The 23154-nt window shown below is 43.6% G+C and overlaps 1 protein-coding gene across 3 annotated transcripts in view; it reads right to left on the bottom strand.

Moving 5' to 3' along the window:
* Positions 1-280: 280 nt before the first annotated feature.
* CHCHD3 (coiled-coil-helix-coiled-coil-helix domain containing 3) overlaps positions 281-23154 on the bottom strand; it is a 277669-nt gene continuing 254795 nt past the window's right edge. For 2 of the 3 annotated variants that reach the window (XM_032304108.1, XM_032304110.1), the window contains 2 exons: positions 11796-11931; positions 281-1028 (listed from right to left, as the gene is read on the bottom strand). In XM_032304108.1, coding sequence (XP_032159999.1) covers positions 1005-1028; positions 11796-11931 — 160 coding nt within the window. In that variant the 3' untranslated portion in view covers positions 281-1004. Of the gene's footprint in view, positions 1029-3501; positions 3569-11795; positions 11932-23154 lie in introns of all 3 variants that reach the window. The other variant, XM_032304109.1, reaches the window with a different exon arrangement.

Here is a 23154-nt window from a genome sequence, read left to right as displayed (position 1 = left end):
CTAACCAAGCTTATCTAATCTAGTTCTTGCCCCAGGCAGGGTGACTTAAGTCATCCCAAAGACAGGAAGGTTCATGCAATTTGTAAAGATCTTTCTGAATCCTACCTAGCTGGGAGGCAAGTTGTAAGCATCTCATGCCTGTCTGAGGCTCTGCGAAGTGCTTTGGAGCTTTTTAGTGGAAAGGTACGGCACAGATGCAAATTAATAACAATATAAATCAACTCAATTCCCACATGCATAACCATCTAATCCAACGAAAGGAATACACGAGGCCCCAGGCTGCAATGCCAGTCTTCTTCGGAAAATATATTTATTATTGATAGTGAGTGCAGTAAAGATGTCAGTATTCATGATCGAGAAGAGGTTGTATAAGCCAAGGTTGCCTTTATGTTGATAAAAAATGCCTTATTTCACTTGTAATCATAAACATTATTCCAGTAAAAGAGGTACATTTTTCTCTCCTTTTTGTCTTACTTATATGATCACCATAATAAGTTAAAATGAAGTAGCTCTTATGTAGTCAGGGGAGAAAAGAAGAAAGAGAAAATCAACACACCAGAGCTCAGAAGACTGCACCGAGCCCTGCTGGGCTGCGATGGGAGGTTTGGTGCCCTCTCCCCAACCCCGTTCCAATTACCTTAGCCCCCATCCCAACCCCCAACCCCAGCTCTGCTGGAATGAAGATTCACCCAACCCTGGAGCTTGGTGAGAAGAGAAAGTTGAATAGAAAGTCAGATAGGTGGAGAGGGCTGCCTTTCTCTTTTAATCATCGTGAACAGGGCTGACTAACACTGCAGTGTGTCCTTGCTGGCTGATACCTGATCTAGGCCTTGGCTTTTCAAACTGCAGCTGATCAAATTGGGATACGCTTCGGCTGCATCTGCTCTTTGGTGCTTCTCTTTAATCGTCTTCTCCTTAAATGGGTTACTTTCTTACTAGGAAAAAAAAAATGTTCCGCCTCTGGAATTAACGTTGAGGAGTTCTGCTTGTTCTAAAAGTTGACTTTATCCTCCTTTCTCAAGCATGCTCTGCAAGAGAAATAGAAAACATGAGTTTTACCAGCAGAAGGAGGGATCCCCCAAACGGCAATAACTATTTAGTACTATTTATGTTACTTTTCCAAGATCTGCTCAAAAACACGTAAAAACTACATGCTTCTTGGTCTCAAAATATTATTACCTTTAATGAACACCATTGCTTAATCATGCATAATCTCTAAATGACCCCGCCCCCACCCCTGCCACCATTACCAAGCTGAACTCAAGAGTGAGCATGGCCTGGATCAGAGCGGGGTGTGGACAGGTGTGCTGTCTCACTACCAGGGGCATCTGGAAAGTGTTAGTATTTCTGGTGGCCACAGGGACTGGGTGAATCTCCTGCAAGGCAGCAGGGGTGGGGGTGACGGGTGGAGAGTGGTGGGTCGGGGGGAGTTAAACCCCCAAGACTCCGAGAGGGCAAGAATCTCTCCCAGAAACCTCTGCCCACTCCAGGCAGAACACAGACATTCGTGAGCCTATAACGCCGGACGGAGCTACAAAGATAAGTATCTATTCTGAAACTGCGAAAATGGTCCCTACATCCTATTTAGTTCTTTATTTTTGTGACCGGGGGAAGGGGGTGGTAAATAGGAAGAGTTCTCAACCATCACGTTAAAACTCTGTAACTAGCCGGGGCAGTGGATATACTCTTTCCATTCTCAGGAATCTTTAAAAAAAAAGACAAAAGTGATGCTTTTCCCTTTAGTTTTGAAATTATCCAGGAAGAGGAGACTAGGTTGCCTGCAGTTCACCTGTTCACACCTTCTTCCTTACAGACCTTCCAGCCACTCACATACCCAGCTCTTAACTGAGCTCCTACTAGGTAAGCTCTGCACGGAGGGATGTGCTTTGGGGAAACCAATACACAAGCCCGTGGAAAATTAAGGCATAATATAATGTAAGAATTCGCTATTTTAAAATATATACTTGCTAAATATATGCTAAAATTAATCTTACTGAATAAATAACATACACACCCAGTACAAAAGTCAAGATAAACAAAAGAATATGGAGGAAAAAGTAATTTTTTTCCTCGCACCTGTTCCCCAGGTTCTTTGGTACCCTTGCAGAGAAGGTGAAAGTTCACAAGAGGAGCGGCTCTAACTCGCTCAGAGGAGCAGAGCTCTCTAGAACTGGAGTGGTTAGAGGAGGCTTCTAAAAGGACCTTTCAGACTATTCTCCGAGTCTTTCAGACAGAAGGAAGGCCCAGGAGCAGGCTGGGGAGGGGTGAGGGCAGGAAGCAGCCACAAGGATTCAGAGGTAGGAGCAAGCCCAGTACGTAAGGAGGGCGGAGGAGAAACACCCGCCTAGCCAGAGGAAAGGGTGACACCAAGGACCTAAAGAGCGCCCAACTTAAGGGGGTAGGAGACGAAGAAATGAAAACAAGATGGGATTGGGAGGGAGACAAACCATAAGTGACTCTTAATCTCACAAAACAAACTGAGGGTTGCTGGGGGGAGGGGGTAGGGAGAGGGTGGTGGGGTTATGGACATTGGGGAGGGTATGTGCTATGGTGAGTGCTGTGAAGTGTGTAAACCGGGTGATTCACAGACCTGTACCCCTGGGGATAAAAATATATTATATGTTTATAAAAAATTTAAAAAAATAAAATAAAGAGTGCCCCCAAAAGGGCCCAGAGTAAAAGCCCGTTGGCTTTCTGGAAAAAAAAAAAAAAAACCTGTTGGCCTCTGGAAAAAACCTGGGAATCCAACACATGTCTTCAAATAGGAAAAAATCATTTAGGAGGGTTACTCTGACCTCCCTGGCATAACGGGTCCAACAGATAAGAGTCTGAAGGCAAGAAGACCAGGGCAGAGGCAGATTAGGAATTAAGGGTGGGAATGAGAAATAGAGCCATAAAAGACACAGCTAGAAAAACAGAAGTGGTGAGACTTAAGGTATGATGATCCTCAGTGAAAGGGAGAACAATGAGAGAAAGAGAAAACTCAGGGGGAGGAGCCAGCCTGGGAATGAGGGAAAGGACTTAAATTGGGGGTTTCTAAGAAATCCCAGGTGGAAATGTCTAGAAGGAAGTTACAGCCTTGGGAAAAGATGTCAACATTTAAAGATGAAGATTTAAAGCCAAAGAAGAAGAAAAATGATCAAAATAGGACAGAAAGAGTGGAATGCCAACTAAGAGAGCATGTTGGGTTACAAAAGCACAGGACAGGTAGATTATCCTAACTTAGCCATGATTATAGGCTATGTCCATAGGGCACAAAAGACCAGATACAAAAGCAGGCCAACTAGTTTAGAGAGAACACATACAGAAATGGTCACAAAAGATGATAATTAGAAAAGCCAGGTGCATCGAGAGAAAACAGGAAAGACAAAGCAGAAAAGCAGAAGACTTTGCTCAGCAGAACTGTCTTACAGAACAAACACCATGATATGAGACTACTCTCAAAACCATCATCCATATATGCTCTGTATTTATTGGAAAAAATAAAAATTGAGCACCTACGATGTAAGAGTCAGATCAGACCATGTCCCAGTATCATAGTGTCTCATTTATCCTCTTGTGGCTTGATCTGTGTGAGACAACAACCGTGGGTCCAATTATTTGGACAGGAAATGATGAAGTCCAGATATACAGATAATCTTATCACAACATTATATGTTAATACAAAATAGAATCAGTATAAAGTAGATTTATACTCGGCCCATCTAAAGGCGTTCAGTTATTAAAGAAAATCATAACCTTACAAGTGACGCCACTTTGCATTTTGACAGTTAGATACCCACTACTTTCTCCAACATACCAATGGGAACTTTAAGCTATTGTCTACCTGGTCAAGATTACAGGGCTGTGCCTCATTTTATAGTTTAGGTCCTATGGTTATGACAGCTATGTGACAATGTGTAATTCTTTTCAAATGGTGCAAAATAATCTGTAGTGACCACAATATAATTAAAGCAATAAAGTGTTTTTTGAGAGTCCAGGGAATCTTTTTACTATTCTTCTTTCTGTAACCCCATCCGAATATATAAGGGTATATTTCCCAGCCAGATCATATAATGTTAAGAGTACCAGACTCTCTTTAATCTTCCAGAGAGACAAGCTAGGCCCTGGCCAGTCTGAAGATCAGTAGGCCAGTCTAACGAAAAGACTAACAGGACACTTTTGAGCAAATATAAAATACAGAGAAGTCACTGTATTCATAGAACAGCCTGCTACATGTATTAAAATTCTGATTTTCAGAGATAGCACAACAGCTCGGCTAATGCACGGGTGGCTCCTTGAAGACACAGAAACAAGGGAAGGCTTCAGGGCAGCCAGTCTATACCCCTGTTATAAACTGCACTCCATTGCCACCAAAGGGTGGCAGAGGTGATACAAATCCTCCTCACTTCAGTCAAAGACATTAATAAATACAATGTCAAGTTGAATCCCCCCCCCCGCCCAAAAGACTGGCAAGACACTCTGCTCTTACTATTCTAACTATGCAATAAAACATGCTTAAAACCCAGGCCCACTGACCTCTGGCTGGAGGGATCCTGTGGACTTGAAAGGTCTGTGTCATTTAGTGTCACCTTATAGGTGGTTCTCCTACGGTCTCTGTATCGGTTCTGTAAGTAGCTGCTTTTGGGCTGAATTTCAACACTGCATAAATTTAACACTGCATAAATTAACATAGGAAATTCCCCAAAGAATCAGGGAGAAGATTTGCAAGTTATAAAAAATTGCTTCCTTCATTTAAGGAACTGCTAACACTTAATCTTAATGTGGAGAAAGAAATTCCTTGCATTTGCTCATCATTCACATATAGGGGCCTGCAGAAACCCCTTTTACGAACAGCTGGGTAAATTACCAAAAGGAGAGCACGGCTCAGGCATCCGCACTGCTCTCTCCTCGAGTCTCTCTGATTCCGGCCACCGAGGAAGGAACAATTGGCGGCTCACACCGTCAGAGCAGGGCCTCTGGAGACCACAGATTGCCTGCCATTTCCATTTATTAAAATGATCTTCACTGTTTTCCTCAAATATTTTTGTTACACAGTAATCTCATCAACTCATTTTTGAATTACGGCTTTCTTGAAGTAGTTGACTCTGATAGCCACGAGTCAGCTACTAGATGTCTCAATGTCTTTAATATATACATATAGTGTATATATATATTGTGTGTATATATATATGTAAAGATACTATTCAGAGTGCTTGTTTCTGAGCTCCTCCAGCATCTTGCCAAGATCTCAAAAGCCCCAATAAAGCTGAGTATGTAAGCAGGAGGATTTTTGGGGAAGAACTGAAATGGGAATATGTCTGGGTACACCTGACTTTTTCCCAAGGAGGGACAGGAAAAGTAGGGAGAATAGAAGACAAGGGAGTGATGAAGACACAATGAGGAGACGGTAAGACAGAAGCAAAAGTAACCAATAAATTCAATTTAAGAGGAGCACAAAGAGAGGTTGGCCTGTGCACCAAGCACTACACCAGACCACCTGAAAATCTGAATAGCTTACTTGCCGTGTCCTCACTTGGGCCCTCCCTGGCCAGCCAGGGCTGTTCTCTATTTGCCCTGCTTAATGCCTGGACCTGGTTTCATACCTTCCCTGACAAATGCTCTGTGTAATATTCAAATTAAGTTACAAGTAATTAACTGTTTACACAACTTGCTGCATTAATGGACCAAACACAAACACACTGCAGCTCTAACTCTAAGCACTAGAAAAGAAATGCCCATTAAGAAGGAGTCTATTACCATCGTAATATTTCTTCTATTAAACACGAATTTTAAAAAAAGAGAAAATGTCATAGAGCGACTATTACTCCCAGAAAATGGTTTTGAGGATTCCCTGTGACAGAAGAGAATGATAATGCACATAAAGTTTGGAATTTGGTTTGCTTTGATGGGACTCCAAGTCCAAAGGGCCACCCTACCGAAGGACGGGCAATCTGTGGCATACCCATGTATTATCCAGAGTATGAGCAGCCCAGCTGGGCCATTAATAAACGTCATTAAGTGATGAGGATAAAGAAGCCTCTGAACACAACAAAAACATGCTCCCACAGGTCTTCCCAGAATATTAACCTTCTTGATTTATCTCTGTGCTCCCTGAAGGTGGACGTCTGTGGACATCAGAAGCAAATGCGTAAAGAGGGGGCCCCTGGGGTGGGAGGGTGGAAGCAGGGTGACTGGAGCAGCAGAGCCAAGGGAGGGTTAGTGCCGATGGTGAGCCGGCCCGGGGACCGTGCTACCTTGGTTCAGTGCCTCCTTCCTCCCTCCTGGCCACGAAAACCAGATGTGGCTCCTCACCCAAGGGTACCTAGTTTCAAAGGAGGCAGCAGGAGGGGAAGAAAATACTTCTTTCTGAGGGGCTCCCACCCTCTGTCCAAGACCTCTTCCGATTTGTTCTTGAGGCTGAACTAGGAACTAGTTCCCAGGGTGGGTCTGATGAGACCTCTGCCAGATGGCTCAGGCCCGAGAAGCTGTGACAGGTATTGGCAGGTTCCCAACTCCCGAAAGAGGGAAAACACAGACTTAGCAGGGCCTCTGAAAGGTCGAAGACCTCTAATCCAGATTAGGCCAATGGGCTCTGGAGTATGTCTGTCAAACTCTTGTGCACAGTTACTTGGGGAATTTGCTTAAAGTTCAGATGTCCAGGTCCAACCTCAGACCTTCTGAACCATAATATCCAGGGATGGGGCCAGATGTGTGCATTTTAAATATCCTCCTCGGCTGATTCTGATGTCTCCTCAACCTGGAGACCTGATATTACAGAAAACAGCACACTCGGTTTGGCATCAGGAATGGGCTATTCTGGTCTGGACTCTGTCCTATAATTTGTGAGTGCAAATATTTCCAGGTGAGAAGATGGGGTTAGGTCACATGACCTCTGAGGTCTGTCTAGCGCTAACAGCCCATGACTCTACTCAATCATTTGGACGTAATTATAACTCATCTGAAAACAATGATAAAATACAACTTGCTTTGGCTCTGGGTTTTTCTTTCAAGAACGTTGATTTCGAAAGCAACAGAGAATCCTATGCTTTTTAGACCTTCTTCATGCTCAGAAAACAGGGAGTTATTTGAGCCCTGGTCTAACACAAACCCAGGTCACAGGGGAGATACAAAGCACTGTCCTTAAGAAGGCTTATGCTTCCTGCCATGGGAAATGCTTCCATATGCCCTGATCTTAATTCAGGATTTCTATTTTGGGAGATAACCCAAGGACTGGAAGTGTCATTTCCATTTTGGAAAGGAAGAACTGGGTGCACTAGCATTGGGCTGAAGTAACTTCGTATTAAGATCTAGCCTCATGTACTGGGGTCTTGACCTCATGCTCTCCACTACCACGGGGTGCCTTTCCGATCTCCCCAATGATGCCAGCAGGAAGCATAGGCCTAAGGTAGGCCCTACCTCGCTTACAAGACGTCCTCATTTCCATCCTTCCTTCAGTTGATCTGCTTACTTGGCCACTGACCCCCTGCCCATTTGATGATTTAAACTTCTGCATTGGTTTCTCTTCTCCTGTCTGGCCTCCACCATCTGACTCCAGGCTGCACACCAACTTCTGTCCTTTGGCATCTCCTGGGTCTGATCCTTGTTTTAGTCCCAGGCTTTCCTTGGCTCTTCTGACCTGGCTTCCTGCTCTGTCTCCACACTCCCTTACCACTCACGATCCACGTGGATAGGTGAAAGCCACTGCAGAGCAGGGGAGCCTAGGGCTGGCTAGAGGTAGGCAGCCTACATTTTCTGGTGGAGTGTTTTAGCCTGGCAGGCTACGTTTGCCAGGCGATGCTGAGACAGCTTTTTCCAGTACACTGCCTTTGGAGAAACTGTTTTTACCTCCTCCTAGTTCATTCTGCCACTTTGGCTTCCCTGGGGCTGTCAGGAGCATCAGCTTCAAGGAAAGAATATATAGCTGTCGGAGGCCAGGCAACATGCAGGAAAACCAGAACTACACATTTAAGGCCGACAGAAAAATCTAAGAGGCAGAGCCACAAGGGCTGGAGGTCCCCAAGGCAGGGGTGCTGCCTATACTAAACAGACACGTCTCTTGACTGAAATGCACTCCTGGACGTGTGTTCCTGTGCACACAAACTCTTGCTCTCCATGCATGTTAGTAGAATTAATCCCACATCATCACAGCTGAAAGGCCCTCAAAGATCACCTAGTTCAAAGCCATAATTCAGCAAAGAAGAAACCGAAGCCTAGGTCACCATGACTAGCCTGGAATGTTACCTACAGTATTTCCCATAAACTCTACCTTCCAGGGGACACAGAATGTTTGCCCAGAGTCCAGCTTCTGTATCATTCTGTCAGCAGCAGGCTTGGGGAAAGAGCTGGAATGCTTCGAACTGCCCCCTAAGCATGTGACTCGCCACCCCCCCAACAGCCCCACCCCACCCCAAGCAGCCAGATGTTGCAAGAAAGTATCAGAGCAGTGGGGGTGTCCAGGGAAACAGAGCAATACAGATCTGAGAGGGGACCTTTCTCTATCCTCTCCCCACCGTCTGATGAAAGAAAACTTGGGTACCTTTTTGGTCCGCTAGCAGCAAATATCCCAAGCTTCCCATTTCTTTCCCACCTTCTGTGGTCCCCTGTAAGGGCAGGTGAACCAAGACTGAATAGGAATCAGGTTATCAGGGTAAGAACAGGTAATTCAATCGTGGGGGAGTTTATAGAAAGCCAAGAAGCTAAGCAGATAGGAGAAATAAAAGACACAGCCTATCAATCGATGTCCTGTTCCACTTTTGAAAGCCGTACCTCATATAGCTAGCCAATAGTTTTTAATCTTAGAAACAATAATTACAGCAATTTATTATCTCTTTGCCCTTATGAAGAACATATACTGGAAGTAACAGCCAAAATGTCTCACATCAACCCAGGAGGAACTGTATAAGAAGAGCTGAAAGAAGACTGATGTGGGTAAATGGATGGAGAAAGGAAAAACAGAGCTAAGGAATATCCGGATATTTTCTGATCAGTAAAATGTATTAGTCTATAGAACGTGCCTCAAGGGAACTGGTGAAAGCCCAATCTTGTGAATTACTTAAAAGTGGAGTGGATTTGGTCCTTGGAATTATTCCAAGGGGAAAACTCTTGCACTGTGCCGGAAATGGGCAATATGACCTAATGGGTTGTTGCCATGTTGACTATTTTCCACATTAGCATGTCTGGGTGGTTCTTTGGATTTAACAAGGGAACACAGAGGGGGAGCTGACCCGTCGGGATCACTATATTGCAGAAGACCCTTCTGGCAAGGGGTGGAATCGGGGGTCACAAGGTTAGAAAACTTCACGCTGAGAAACAGGGAAATGTGGTATGAGAAGAAAGTGCTCAGGAGATGCTGATATCAAGCCCCTGTGGCCATTGTGCTGTGGCCTTAAAATAGGGCACCTTTTGGCTGGGCGGCACCTTTGTCCACGGCCCACCTATCTGTTTGTTACCTTCAGTCTCCAATACTTCATTTGATATTCATATTTTTCTCTTCACTTCATCAACATCGTTGACATTTTCTCTCAACACCTTATTTCTGTATTAGTGGATAATGGCTGTCCCTTCTCACACCCAACTCAAAAACCAAACACCATTTTTCATTGTTTTTGTTTTTATGGTAAGGTGTATCTTGGTTTAGTTGTTACATTTACAGTCATGACTCTTCCTGGGTTTCAAGTCTCTCAACTGTAAAACCGTGAGAAGAAAACCGTCTCTATTTACATCTCAGGTTGTCATAAAAACAAGCAAGAGAATGGATGTGAAATCACCTGGAAATCTAAAGTACTATAGAAATATAAGGTATCATTGCTTCTTGTTTTCTTGCCCTTTATAATGTTGCCCATCTTAGGATAATAATACTTTGTGGACAGCTATCTTTGTATTTTTACCTGGTGTTATATGCTCCCTGAATATAAGAGTTGTGAAAACAACAGATACCTCAAAACACACTTGCTGGAAAGGATATTAAATTACGTTGCAGAGTGGGGGAAGGGATCTCTTTTGGACTCACTAGAAATAACTTGGTGCTTTGAGATGATCTGTTTAGTGGTTTCAACATGAAATAACACAACGGAAGAAAGAGGGAAAAAATAAGATTTACTGAATACTTTATATAAATGTAATCCCCATAACAGTGGGGATAATATCACCCCAATTCACAGACAAGAAAAATCAATGCCCAAGGTCACAGAGTTGGTAAAAGACAAAGCTTTAATACAAACCCAGATCTGCCCAATGTGAACTCCCTACAGCACTGTGTGGCATATATGTTGTCACAAAATAAGTTTGTTTTATTCTATAAAATATATGCCATTGATCCCAAGAGGCAAGGTGCAAACAATTCAACACAACCCAGATAGGCAGGGGGGAGTCGAAACTCCATCCACCCTCGCAGGTACCACTTTGGTAATGTTACAAATCACACCCTGCAAATAGGCATGTTAGTTAGATGCTAGCGAAGAAACATACACTTTGTCACAGCCATTCTTTGCACTAACTACTACCCCCACCTTGATGTGGCACTAATATCAAGTTAGGAAAATCCATGGGTCAACCTGCAGGTCCCAGGCGCTTCAGTTAGTATCACTATTAAAGGTTGGGGCTTGTTAAGAGCATATAAGAAACTGTCTTTGACAAATAAAATGTAGTAACTTAACATTAGCAACATTACTTCTAACAAAAACCTTTAAAGAAAAGAATCCTGGGCATGCTACTAGGAGTTACACAGTTGGAGCTACAAGCAAGGAACAGAAGCCTCAAGTCACTAGGCTTTTAAGGAAAATACAGGCTTTTAATAAATCTTGATTATATTTTTTTCTACTAATGCTGATGTTACTTTCCAGCTATCCAGACAATACCAACCCTCCCATAAATATCAGAAATTTACAGAGTGTTAGAAATTTACACTAAGTGGTTTTATTGTAACTACAGCAAACTAGACTGCAGAAAGGCATGCTGTGTAACTCAAACACTAGATTTAGTTGGGTCAGAAGGTCAACTGTAGGGAGTTTGTGAGCAGAAAGAATCAAGGTTTCTAATAATTTCTGTCTGTCAGAACAACCTACATCCAACTGTTAAATCAGTTAAATGATAGGCAATTACGTGACCTGCCAGAATTGATAATCTGCTTCAGAGTTTAACATTAGCTTTCTAAAACACATGAATTACAGAAAACAGATGTCCTGTGAACACTGAATTATTCTGGAATGGAGGGGGCAGGTCAAAAGAAGAGTATGGCTGAGGTACCTAAAAGCGATGGAAAGTGTGGCCAAAATCCCATCTCTGACCTCCCTTTCCCTGCCCAATCTGGTGGGCTCTCCCAACCGGTAGAAGATTGAATGGTGCTTGAAAGGTGGCTTCTTGTTTTAGTTTTTTGTTTTCTGTGTTCCTAAGACAGGCTCTCTGCATGACTACTTGCTGCTTATAGACCCAAAGCTGCCGGCCCCTTACCTTGCATCCTTTCTTTTTGCCGGCTTTGAGTACTGGCCCAGAAATCCGGGGCAATGACCTTGAGGTCACAGTTATTATAAAGGACAAAGGCTCAAAGCAACTGGAAAAAATATTGTTTTAGTAGGAATCTTCTTTCCTACAAGTGAATGAGCTAAACATAACGTGAATATGGGTTCTTCCCACAACCGCCAAGATGGAAGTCGATTACTAACTAATGGACTCGTTATGGCAATTCTTGATTTCAACGACAAGTTTGGTTTATAAAGCGCTTCCATACACATTAACCTATTCAGTCCTTATCACTGCCCTATGATGCTGGACTCACTTCCTTCTGGTGCCCCATTTAACCTGGCCGGCACACCCACCTGTTTGGCCTGATTGACACAGCGCATGTACTGGTCAGCCAGAGCGGAGCAGCTGAGGGTCTGCTGGGTGTTCTGGCGGTAACACTGGAGAATTTTGGCCTGCAGATCAGCACAGACAGGATGAAATTCATACCGCCTGAAAACAAGAACAGGAACCAGTGAGACAAACGGTCTTCGACGGTCTTCGATCAGAATGAAGATTAAGGCTACAGAGTATATGAAACATTAAATAAGATACATATGTTACAAGTGCAGGAAGAAAGTTTCTAAAAATGATTTCTATGACATTAGTTCCAGTAATCAATACCACCATGAACCTCTCCCGACACTGTAACATTCCCAACCAAACCTATACCTCAATCAGCTGAATGATGCCAATACTCTTCAGCCCAGTCAGCCAAATCAGAAACTTGAGAGCCCTAACTTCTCCCTTCCATGCCCATATCCAGACGGTTGCAAAGTTCGAGATAATACAGTCTGATCCTCTTTCTCTATATTCACTATCATGACATTAATTAAAAATCACTCGTATTCTGGAATTAGCCAATTTCCTTTAAACTAATCTGTCTCTTAGCTTTTACCCCTCTCCTCCTGCCTTCCAGAAGGTTCTTGCTAACACATATGTATAAATGAGACCGTATATCTCTCTACTACTTTCTAAATAAAATGCAAGGTCAACAGGCAAACCCTTCTGGATCAGGTTTCCATCTGCTCTTTAGCCTTCATTCCCCGCATGACTGTGGCCTGACCAAACCACTTTCAGGGTTTGATCCACACACGTCCCTTCATGTCTTTGCCCATGCTGCTCTTGATCTTGGACATGCTCTGCACCCAGACTCCCACCCATTCCTATATATCTGGAAAATAACTACTCGTCTTTTAATATTTGGGTTAAGTACTGAAGTGTGTAACCTTCTCTAGACAGCTTCACTAGCTGTCCATTGAGGTCGAGTCTACTACTCCCTTTTTGATGACCCCAATGACCCTGGATTAGCTTCTTCTACCACTTTTTTCACCTTCTACTTAATACTGACTACACCATAGTCTGGTGTAATTTACTAGCTTATACCTACTAGGAGGCAAATGCCAAAGTAAGGACTGTCTTATCTTCTTTGTGACTTCACCTATGGATATGGATACCTCTTATAGAAGTCACGCAATAAACTACTGAGAATACAAATGGGTGGAGAAAAAACATTTTTAAATTTTCTGAGCTAAAATTTCACTAATTATACTTACAAATCTCAGATTTTAGTTAGATTTGCTTTCAGTGAATATGCAGTAGCAAACATAAATGTCTCCGAAAATCTTAAAATACACACTTGAAAAATGATAACAAAATCAACCAAATGAATTATACCAATGAAAAGGAAATATTCTTATTAAGATGGTAGAGGAACTTGAATTATAAGGACTAAAAATACATGGAAAAATACATAATATTATCACTTTTAATCTAGGAATTCATATTTTTTCAAATTAGTTTTGTTTAGTAAAAAGGCTTCCAGTCTTTCGTATCAGTTTTTTTGCAATTTAAATTTTTTATTTCTATCATAATCTTGAAATAGCATTATTTTATATTAAATGGGTTCTTTAAAAAACCTCTAGAGAATACAGGGGGAATATTTCTCATCACTAAGGAAAACCCCTGGGTGACGATTTATCTCATTACTTTTATCCAACATACTAAACTAATATGTATTTTGCTCGTACAGAAAACTGAAATGCAAACCGTGTTACTGGTCCCTGAGGGAATTTACTTCTTCCTAACATCTGAGGAAAGCAGACATACAGGGGGAAAAAAAAAATAATCCCACAAATTTTACACAACACTGCTTTTACTTTTTCATTCATTACCTTACTGCTCTGCCAAATACGTGAGAACAGAATTTATATCCAAATCCCTGGAGTTTCCATTCTCTCTAAGATTTCAAAGTTTGTATGTCTATGAATTCTTTTTGGACATGGATTTCCCTAATCCCCTACCATGAACATCAGCATCTGAAGGGAGTCGGCTGTGCTTTGGAACGCAGAAGCACAGACACCACAAACTGACTGGTTATAGCAAGACACATCTGGATAGATATTAAATAAAATATAATTAAGCATTAGGTCAACTGAATCCAGAAAATACATGACTAACGCCTAAGATTGTTCATGGGAAAACAGGGTTATGTTCTTTCCTAGGGCTGAGGATCACGATTCTTCTATCCTATCTTAGGTTTAAAAGCAAAGGAAGGAGGATGGGGAAGGAAGCTGAGAACAATCCGCACCTTCTCTTCAGATCTTCCCCATTAACATGCAAGAAAAGATTGTAACGAATTGAGCTTCCACATGCTACACATCATAAAGAAGAGGGTGGTTTTTTTTTTCTTTTAAAAAACTATTTGCGATGGAATAATTCATCCAATACTATGAACTCCTTAGAAAGTGGTAATTTAAGTTGTATATAAACATTTATCGAGTTGAGCTGTTAGTCATGTAAGTTAATGTCCATGAGTTATTTATGATCTGAAATGTGTCAAAATATACTTTTATCACCACAAATCAATACTGCTCACTTCCAGGGTCCTTGATTTCCTGTCTGGTTGTCTGGTCTATGAGACACACACACACACACACACACACACACACACACACACCCCTGCTGAAATCCTTTTTGTATACATTTCAATGTGTATTGACGATTAGATAGTAGAAAGGGGGGAAACGGGTGGAAATCAGCATAATTGTCTCCCAGTTGCTGGAGTAGACTCTGGTACATTCTTCTTGGATTAATCTGTAAGGGCAAAGCTCTGCCTCTGTATTGATCGGCAATGCTTGTTATGCTGCTCTAATGCACTGTTTTCACTCTGGGAAAATGCTAAATGAGATTACTGTCCACCATTAGAAGCCCATAAAACACAAGCCATGGCACCTTCCATTCAGGAAAAGGTTTAAAGGCATTTCCAATATGCATTATGGTAAGCCCTCCATACAGCCACCCAGTCAGCAATTGATTTCTATTGACTGATTTCCTTCCTGCTGATGGAAAAAGCCACTACTAGGCAAAAATAACAAAAGGGCAGAATTTCAAGATATCAAAGAAGGAAAATTAAATCTTAGCTGCAAGAGACACTTAAACAATTTAACTTCTTTGCAGGAAAGTAAGATTAAAAAAGGCAATGGTGAATGAGAAATGTTAAGACAAAGACGAAATATAAGTCTGGAGAACTCGAAACGGTAATAGAGAAGAGATAAACAGTAATCCAAAAATATTCTTGGCAAAAAGGAATTTGTGGAATCAAGTCGATACTTGAAAAATATATTGATCGCAAACAACAGAAAGCCCAGTTTTGCTGTCATTTGAAATGACTGGGGAGTCTGATGGGTCCCACCACATAGCCTTATGCCCCTCTTCACTTTCCTTTTCCTTTCTGGACTCTCCACTCTGTTCCTTCCTCCTCCCTCACTCCCACAAGCACTAGCAGCTGCCTCTGCCCTTCCTACCCCACCCCACAGGGGCACTGAGGACCAAAGGGGTTGATGACGGTATTTGGCGAGGGAAATGGAAAGCCAAAGACTTGAACAGAGAATAAAATCACTCCTGGCAAGGCATTCTGTAGCTAGTGAAACCATCTTTGCTAATGTTTAAGCCTAAATATTCGCTTAAAAGGCAGCGAAGAAAATAGATCCAACTATTTTGCTCATTATACGGACAGGGCCACCGCAGAAACTTTGGGGGTGGGGGGAAAAACCCAGAAAAGAATACAGAAGTACATTTGGGCTGTTTCTAATTTTTCGGTGCTTAAAATAACACGGTGATGGATATAAATTGTTACTGTTGTCTCTGATTCTTTCCTGGGGATAATTTCTTATAAGTTGAATTAAGGGTCAAAGACAAATAAAAACATTTTGGCAAAACGGAAGCCGAGATAAGCAGTCTTCAGCTCTCCTCTTCAGACTCGGTGACACTCTGACACTTGGCCATCTGTTTTCGAGCTCTCTGCAGGTTTCACGGCTGCTTCCCCCACTTTCATGTCTGAGAAACTTCTTTTGATGTGGGTCTGAGCTTTATATTTCGAGGAAACTACTTACCCATCTTTTTAGTTCTTCTAATATAAACGGCAAGGATAACAAGGTAAACTTCAGAGAAGGAAAAAAAAAACACGGCGACCGCTCTCCACGTGCCATGTCCACCAGAAGGCTAAAGGAGTCATGCAATGACAACCAGCAGCCACAAATTCCGAAGGCTCTCGGGAACACAGAAATCATTCATCGGGAGTACAGGTGCCCAAAAAAGAATCCTTTCCCTGTATCTGGACCAGTAAGTACAGAGTGGTGTGGGGAGGTGGGGGTGGGGGTGGGGAAGGGAAGCGGAGGGAGAGACGGGGGGGGGGGGGGGGGGTGGGGAAGAGAGGGAGAGAGGAGGCAGGCAAGGAAGGAATGGCTAGATGGACAGATAGAAGAATGGCTGGTGCTAAGAGAATTCTGATTCTTTTAACAGGCTGTGACAATACATCCTTCATGGGATCTGGTGATCTCATAAAATGGTATCTACCACATTAAAAATAGGCACACAACACAGCCATGGAGTCAAATCTTTAGCTCTAATTCCTATGGCACAATGCAAAAACTCTAATTTTATTCTGTATTAAACATTTCATTAGATGTTAAGCCCGGGAGTCAGGATTTCTGCTTTTAATGACACAAAACTAAAGCTCTCAAGCCCACTGCCAATAGTTAAAACTATGTAAGAATCCACTCACTTATCATTTATAATAAAGCTATCATAAAATGCAATATCAAGGAAGAAATTCAACTCAAATGTTATTACCTATTCAACTTTTTCCATTTTTCATTTTACCTTAAATTACAATATCCTAATAATAGTTTCCAGACTAAAACGTAAACAGCCTCTTTTTAACAGTGCAAAATCTGAAAAACAATTCAACTTCAAGCTTTTCTGGCATTCCTAATAACTGCTAACCACCCTTAGTAATGATGCTTCTACCTGAGATCTAATCAAATTTCCACAGTTACATTAAGAGGCCAAACATCTCCAAAAGCTGCTTGCCTTCTTAGTTTCAACTTGTCTCCATATTGCTATAAAATCTGAGAAAATAAAGTGAAATAAAAGCAGAGGACTTTTTTTTTAAACATTTATTTTCTTAAAATGATGAACGTGAGCTATGATGCTGTCTATCATCTCAACACAAAAACATGCCAAAAGGCCTCCCCCGTTTTCAGAGAAGGGACTGCCGACCTTGACGACACCTGGTCCGGCACTTGACTCAATGAACCAATCAAGCTGGAGAGTGGATCGTTACCCATAATGAGTGCCATACCATTCAACCAGCAGATGCAACTGGGTGTTGGGAAGGAAAATCTCAGCTTCGGCTAGAGATACAATAGAGTTTATAGAATTCTATCCTCTACTCCAAAGCTTGAAAGAGCAGTATCTATCTGAAAATACTTTAATATTTAATTTTTAATTTAGTCTATGATTGACTTTGGAGAAAGAGGTCAGTATTACAACTCAGTAATCTGGATCCACAGGAGGAAGGTGACCGATCTGCAAGGATGGAGGGAAAACAAGGCCAGTCCTACTCCAGGTAGTAGCATCCCAAGGAAAGCGCCTAATACCGGGAAAAATACACAGGAAGGACCTCTGGTCACCTTTCTGAGATAAACTGGGATAATACGGTGTTCTCCATACACAGAGTCACCGTTTAGACCAACAGGCCTCACATACCCCAAGCAGATGAACACAAACAACCAGAATATAAGGTGAGTGAAAAGCTTTCCGATTTTGCAATGTATTTTTTCTGCCTTCTTCAGGAATACAGAGTGCTTGGAAATGACGGGGACATTAGGGCAAACGTAGGAGGAGAGTGGGAACCGAACACGTGACCATGTGAAAGCTGGTGGAGCTGGAGCTCAGTGGACAGTGATAAACTCTGACGTTTATCCTGCCAACGAGACCAGGCCCTGAGTGAGGTCCTACATGGACTCACCCCATAAGGGTCTGGATTTAGAAAAATGCGGCCATGTTCTGCTGCATCTCCAAAGAATAAGGGCCCAAACCATTTTTTGTTTAACAAATATTTTCTTAAAATCTGGTAACCTAGAAAGACTAATGGCTAATGGCCACTTTATGTTAAAAAAAAAATTCTAAGAAAATTTCTCCAAGTAATAATGTCTTGGACAGGTAACAGTCATTTGGTTGAAAAGATCTGTGAAGTCAGGCATCAGATATGAGGCAGAGAAAAACAATCAGTTGGCTAATTTCAATTTTCTACCACATCATGGTACCCTTGACACATTTGGGCTACGTGCAGCAGACGTATTCTCTAAAAAGAGAGGTAAAATACTTCTTTCTTACGTAAAAGATGCATAGAATAAGAGGCAATTAATTATACAGAGTTTAGGGACACAGAACATAAATGATGCCAACATTAACTCAACCTGGAAGGACCCCAAATTCACTTCCGATCACACTTTCTTTGAACAACTCAGGACTCAGAAGATGTTGCCTTCTCGAACTCACACAATCTTCTCATGAGGCGAAACGCTTGAGCTAACATATTGCACTGAGCGAGGCTTAACTTAAGAGGAGTATAAGCCATTCTTCCTTTTCCCCCTTTCTTTCTTAACGATGCTTGGAATATTGTTACTGCTTAATAAATGCCAAGTACTAATGCGGTAATAAAAACAGGGACTGGTGGGTTAACAATGCAGCTCCTGGCGTTAGCAGCTGAGCCCGCAGCCAGCTGCGCAAGTGTCCTCACCAGAAACATTGCTCCTGCGTCCACGCAGGAGGAACAAAACAGAATGGCAGTTCACAGACGCGGCCCTTGTTTGTAAGAACTGTTACTATCTACAGAGGCATTTTCCGTTCCTTCAAAAGACCCACAAGCCGTGGAAGGCAGAGGTGTCCAGGGCCCAGTGTTAAATGTGAATCTCCAAAGGATACATCACTGTGTGAGTGAGAACAAGCCATTCTTACACACCAAATTATTTTTAATTGAAATATCTCAATAAGGCTTCAAGGTGAAGAAACGCATTATTATTAACAGTTTAAGTACAACTAAAGAAAAGAATAGGCATCTACTGTCTCCTGACTTGGTAAAGGAACTGTATAATCAAACAACTTAAGAAATGTTAATCCTGAGCATACAACATCCTTGCATTTCTTTTATTTTAAATATGTGTATACCTATATATAATACATTGAACTTATGCCAACACAAATTAATTTATTTTGCCCCTCCCCCCGACTTTGTGAGTGATTTCTAGTCCCCCTATCCTGGGACTTTGGCATGTTCACTAAAATTGGTCTAAGAATTGGTCTCATTCTTTCATCCATTCTGTTACTCCAACAACAGATATTATTAAGCATTTGCTACCTGCCATTCACGATGATAGGCTCTGAATAAGATATGATCTTTGCCTTCGGAGAGCTCACAGTCTAATTAGGGAGTGGGGAGAGAGAAAAGTGCTCATGCCATCTTATAAGGAGATTGAGAGGTAAAACAGTTGTAAACATAGCACTAAGCAAATCTGGGAGATCTGGCTTTGGATAGAAAAGAAATGGAATATACAGTGTTTTAGACAAGAGGACATCTATCACTAGTGAACAGGAAGCAAAAACTGGCTTTAGGATTTTCTCGAAGCAACTTCGAGCCCGCTGAAGATCTGTCCAGTGTATCTAGACTATAGAGACAGATTGAGAGATGGAGAGGAGAGACCTCCTTTGACCTTGGGGATCTGAATACACCCATAATCTGGTGACTCCAGGCCTTCCGAACTCCTCTACTTCCCCCTGGAGAAAAGCTTCGTATTTCTGTTCATGACATTTGCCAACACAGGCCTGGTTTGGAGAGGCAGAAGTAGTTGTATAGAGCTTGTAAATTCTCTGAGTCAAGCAGGAATCCTCAAGGAAATAATCAGAAGCCAGGACACAGCTTTAGAGCTGCCAACAGTAAACAAATGTTGAGAAAAGTTCCCAGTTGCTACGTGAGTAGGAGAGCTCCGGTGGTAACTCTCCATTGATGCTAAAATGACTCTTAGCCTTCGTTGCTACCCTTGTTTGAGAATGACTTTCGGAATCACTCTATTGCTTTATTACTTGATATGGCCAAGGAGAATAAAACTGGGTAATTTGGCCCTGGATCAATGCCCAAATTTAGAGGTAGGAAGGAGGAACTGGGATAAGATGGGGAAGGTAGAAAGATACTGGGAAGGAGGAGAACATACCAGTAGGGAAGGCATTTTGGGCCAGAAGAGAAAACTCCGAGGGTCTGGCCGAGCATCCCAAGCAGCCCATGGGAAAGGAAAAGGCCAACAGGACTGCACATTCTCGGCCAGGGAAGTAAACTGTGCGTTTGTTTTCCAAGACAACTGTCACTGCAATTTCTGGAAGGGATATCACACTTCTCCTCATCGCCTGTTCTTCCCGTAGAAAGTCCTCAAGCTCAGAAGAGGAAGAACTGGATAGAGCCAGTGTGGCGGTCCCCAGCACAGCCAAAAGGCGGCACCAGTGCTGACAGGCTTTGCTGATGGAGTAGAAGACTCTCCAGGCAAATGTAGTGAAACGCTGAATACAACCTCCCAGAGATAATCCTTCCATATTTGAAGACATATACTTCACAGGCCTTATTATATCATTTTCATCAACAAGACCTAACTATTATAATATCATAGAGTCACAGAATCCTCAGCGTAGTATGGTACCAGCAGTCTGCACAGAAATATGGTTGGGCATACACATTCGAGTTAAGCTCCTATTTTTAGTCTCTTAACCATTTTTCAAAAACAATTACCCTTTGGAATGGATTTCTTATGCTCTTCACCTGAGGGGATGCTTGTGGGGGAAGGACGGGGAGACAACGGTGACATCCCATTGGAGTCACCCAAGCATAAAAACACACCCCACTCTCCCCACCTCTTCCCTGCTGTGGTCCCATGTGAGAGAGTGCTCTTCCTACTAAGAGAAGTCAAGAATAGCTTTATTTCTTAAATTTCAAAACTGTCCCAGAGCTCAGTACGGACTGTGGCGCACCCTAGAACACCTCGGTAGAGACCAAACGTTCCGTCTGTAGTGGCACAGTGAGCTGCGTCGCCGGAGGCTGCGTCGCCGGAGGCTGCGTCGCCGCAGGTGAGACTCCTTCCTCCGCTACGCTGGGAAAGCAAGAGCCAACTCCCAGACACACCCAGGAAGGCCTGTGGCTGGCTCCCTTAACTAAGAGCTGCGAATGTTATGTATTTTAGTGACAAGTGAAGGAAAAAAAAATCACCCATACTGATTTCGCCCTCAAAGTGTTGCAGTGCTAGAAACAAGGAGTGTATGTGTGTGTGGGGGAATCACAGGTGGGAAGGAGACAGGGCGAAGCCTGTTGCTGGTTCTCCCTGCCGTGCGGAGGACTTGAACTTGAATGGGAGGACATGAAGGGAAGAGTGCGTAAGCACTGCCAGTGGATGCCGGAAGCCCCTGAATGGGGCACCAGGCCACACCAGCAGACCTCCAGGCACACAGGGCGGCCAGGCAGGGAAAGTCACATGGGCATCACAGGGATGGCTGCCGCATCCACACCATGAAGGGATGCTATGGGATGTGCAGAAACCAAAGGAGTAAGAAAAACACAGGCTCCTTAAAGACACACCCTCGCAGAAGTCACGGGTAAGAAAAGCACTGCACTGTTCTGAGGGGGAAAGGGTCTCTCCCGGGTGGGGGTGGCATGGGAGTGCACGGAAAAGGAGACGGGATAACAGAAGGCCCTTGAATGAAGGATGGGACTGCAAGGGGACAGAGGACATTTGAGAGTGGGCGTATGTGAGCCCCGGTCCAAGCTCGGTGGAGCCAGCAGACACGTTCAGGGGACCGGGGCTGGAGGCGGGGCTTGTAGAGGCAAGAGGTGATGCTGGAAAGGAAGGGGCCGGGTCTGGGAGAGAATGCCCGTAACAGACAGCATGCTTAGGGTCTACTCCGCGGCTGACGGCAAGCCACCAGCCTTGCCAAACGAGGCGGTGAAGTTATAAAGGTGACATCATGAAAAGCTTGACCTGTTATGAATAAACCAGATGGATGGCAGAGGGACCTGACTAGTCCGGCAGGCCAGAAGAGCGCTCCCTAGGTACAAAAATAGGCCATCAGGGCAGCCCCGGAAAGCAGGAATGGATGTGCTAGCATACAGGACATGGAGGTCAGGGGAGGAAAGAAGGAGCGACACACACAGCTTAGGCCCAGGGATTTACAGAATGGAAGTGCTCAGAGATGCCAGCAACCCCAGGTGGACAGGTATGGAGCTGGAGCTGAGCCCGGGGCAGGGCTGTGAGCACACGGGAGATCCCCAAGCAAGACACAGGGGTTGCTGAGGCAGAAGGCAGGATGTGCTGTGGGAGCAGCAGCCTCGGTGAGGGAGAGGCAGGGTAAGGAGTGGGAAAGCCCCAGAGCTGAGTGGAGGGAAGAACTGCGCAACAGACTGCCCCAGGCAGGGGAGCTGGGGAGGGCTGAGTCTCGACAGAGGAAGACGGTCGGCAAGAAGGCGGCTGATAAAGGGCCATAGTATCTGATCCCTCGCAATTTGGAGAAACAATTTCAGGAACAGGCAGTAAGAGAAATGGAGGGAGCTACTTTAATGGGGGTACAGCTGGCAATGGGAAAAGGGGAAAAATAGGAAATGGGAAGATGACATCTGGCTGGAGATGTGGAGGTCGCAGGTGACATGGAAGGATTTCGGTAGGGTCTTCAAGAATAGGAAAGGCTTAGGCAGTTAAGGGAGGGACAGAAACGAGCTCCAGGTGGAAAAGGTGAAGGACATAAAGCCAGTGAAGTCACTGATAAACTTTTTATGGAATTTAGGTACAGATCAGAAAGCCAAACACTTTCAACAGACACATTCCAGGAGCAAAGGAATTCCCAACAAGGACAGTCATGAGTGAAGGTGTGCTCAGAAGTCAGGAAATCGGGAAGGCTTTGTAACAAAGGAGAGTCTTCCACAGTCCTTTAAAGGCAGGCAAGAAAGGCAGAACGGAGGGCCCAGTCCCTGCAGACGTGGTGCGATCACAGAGAAACAGATTTCCTGGTTAAAGCAAGAAGTCCACCATCAAGAATGCAAAAAATGGGGTTGGTGAGGTGCAGGAGAAGTCAGCAGTGTGCTGAGAAGCCTCAAAAGCTTGTGGAGGCACATGACAAAACAGAGATCTTGTGAGAGCACAGGAGACGGAATCTCCCTCTCGAGGCATCACCAGGTGCGGGTGGAGAAGAGCAGAGATGGGCCTGCAAACCCGGCACGCAGGGGTGTCTGGGAAGACCAAAGCAACACCTGACACTGACAAGGCACCGGCCAGAGACCCTCCTGTGACCCCCCCATTCCCC

This window comes from Mustela erminea, chromosome 11 (assembly GCF_009829155.1).
Source record: "Mustela erminea isolate mMusErm1 chromosome 11, mMusErm1.Pri, whole genome shotgun sequence".
Lineage (NCBI taxonomy): Eukaryota > Metazoa > Chordata > Mammalia > Carnivora > Mustelidae > Mustela > Mustela erminea.
Note: the sequence above shows the minus strand (reverse complement) of the source record. Positions and strands in the feature narration are given on the sequence as shown.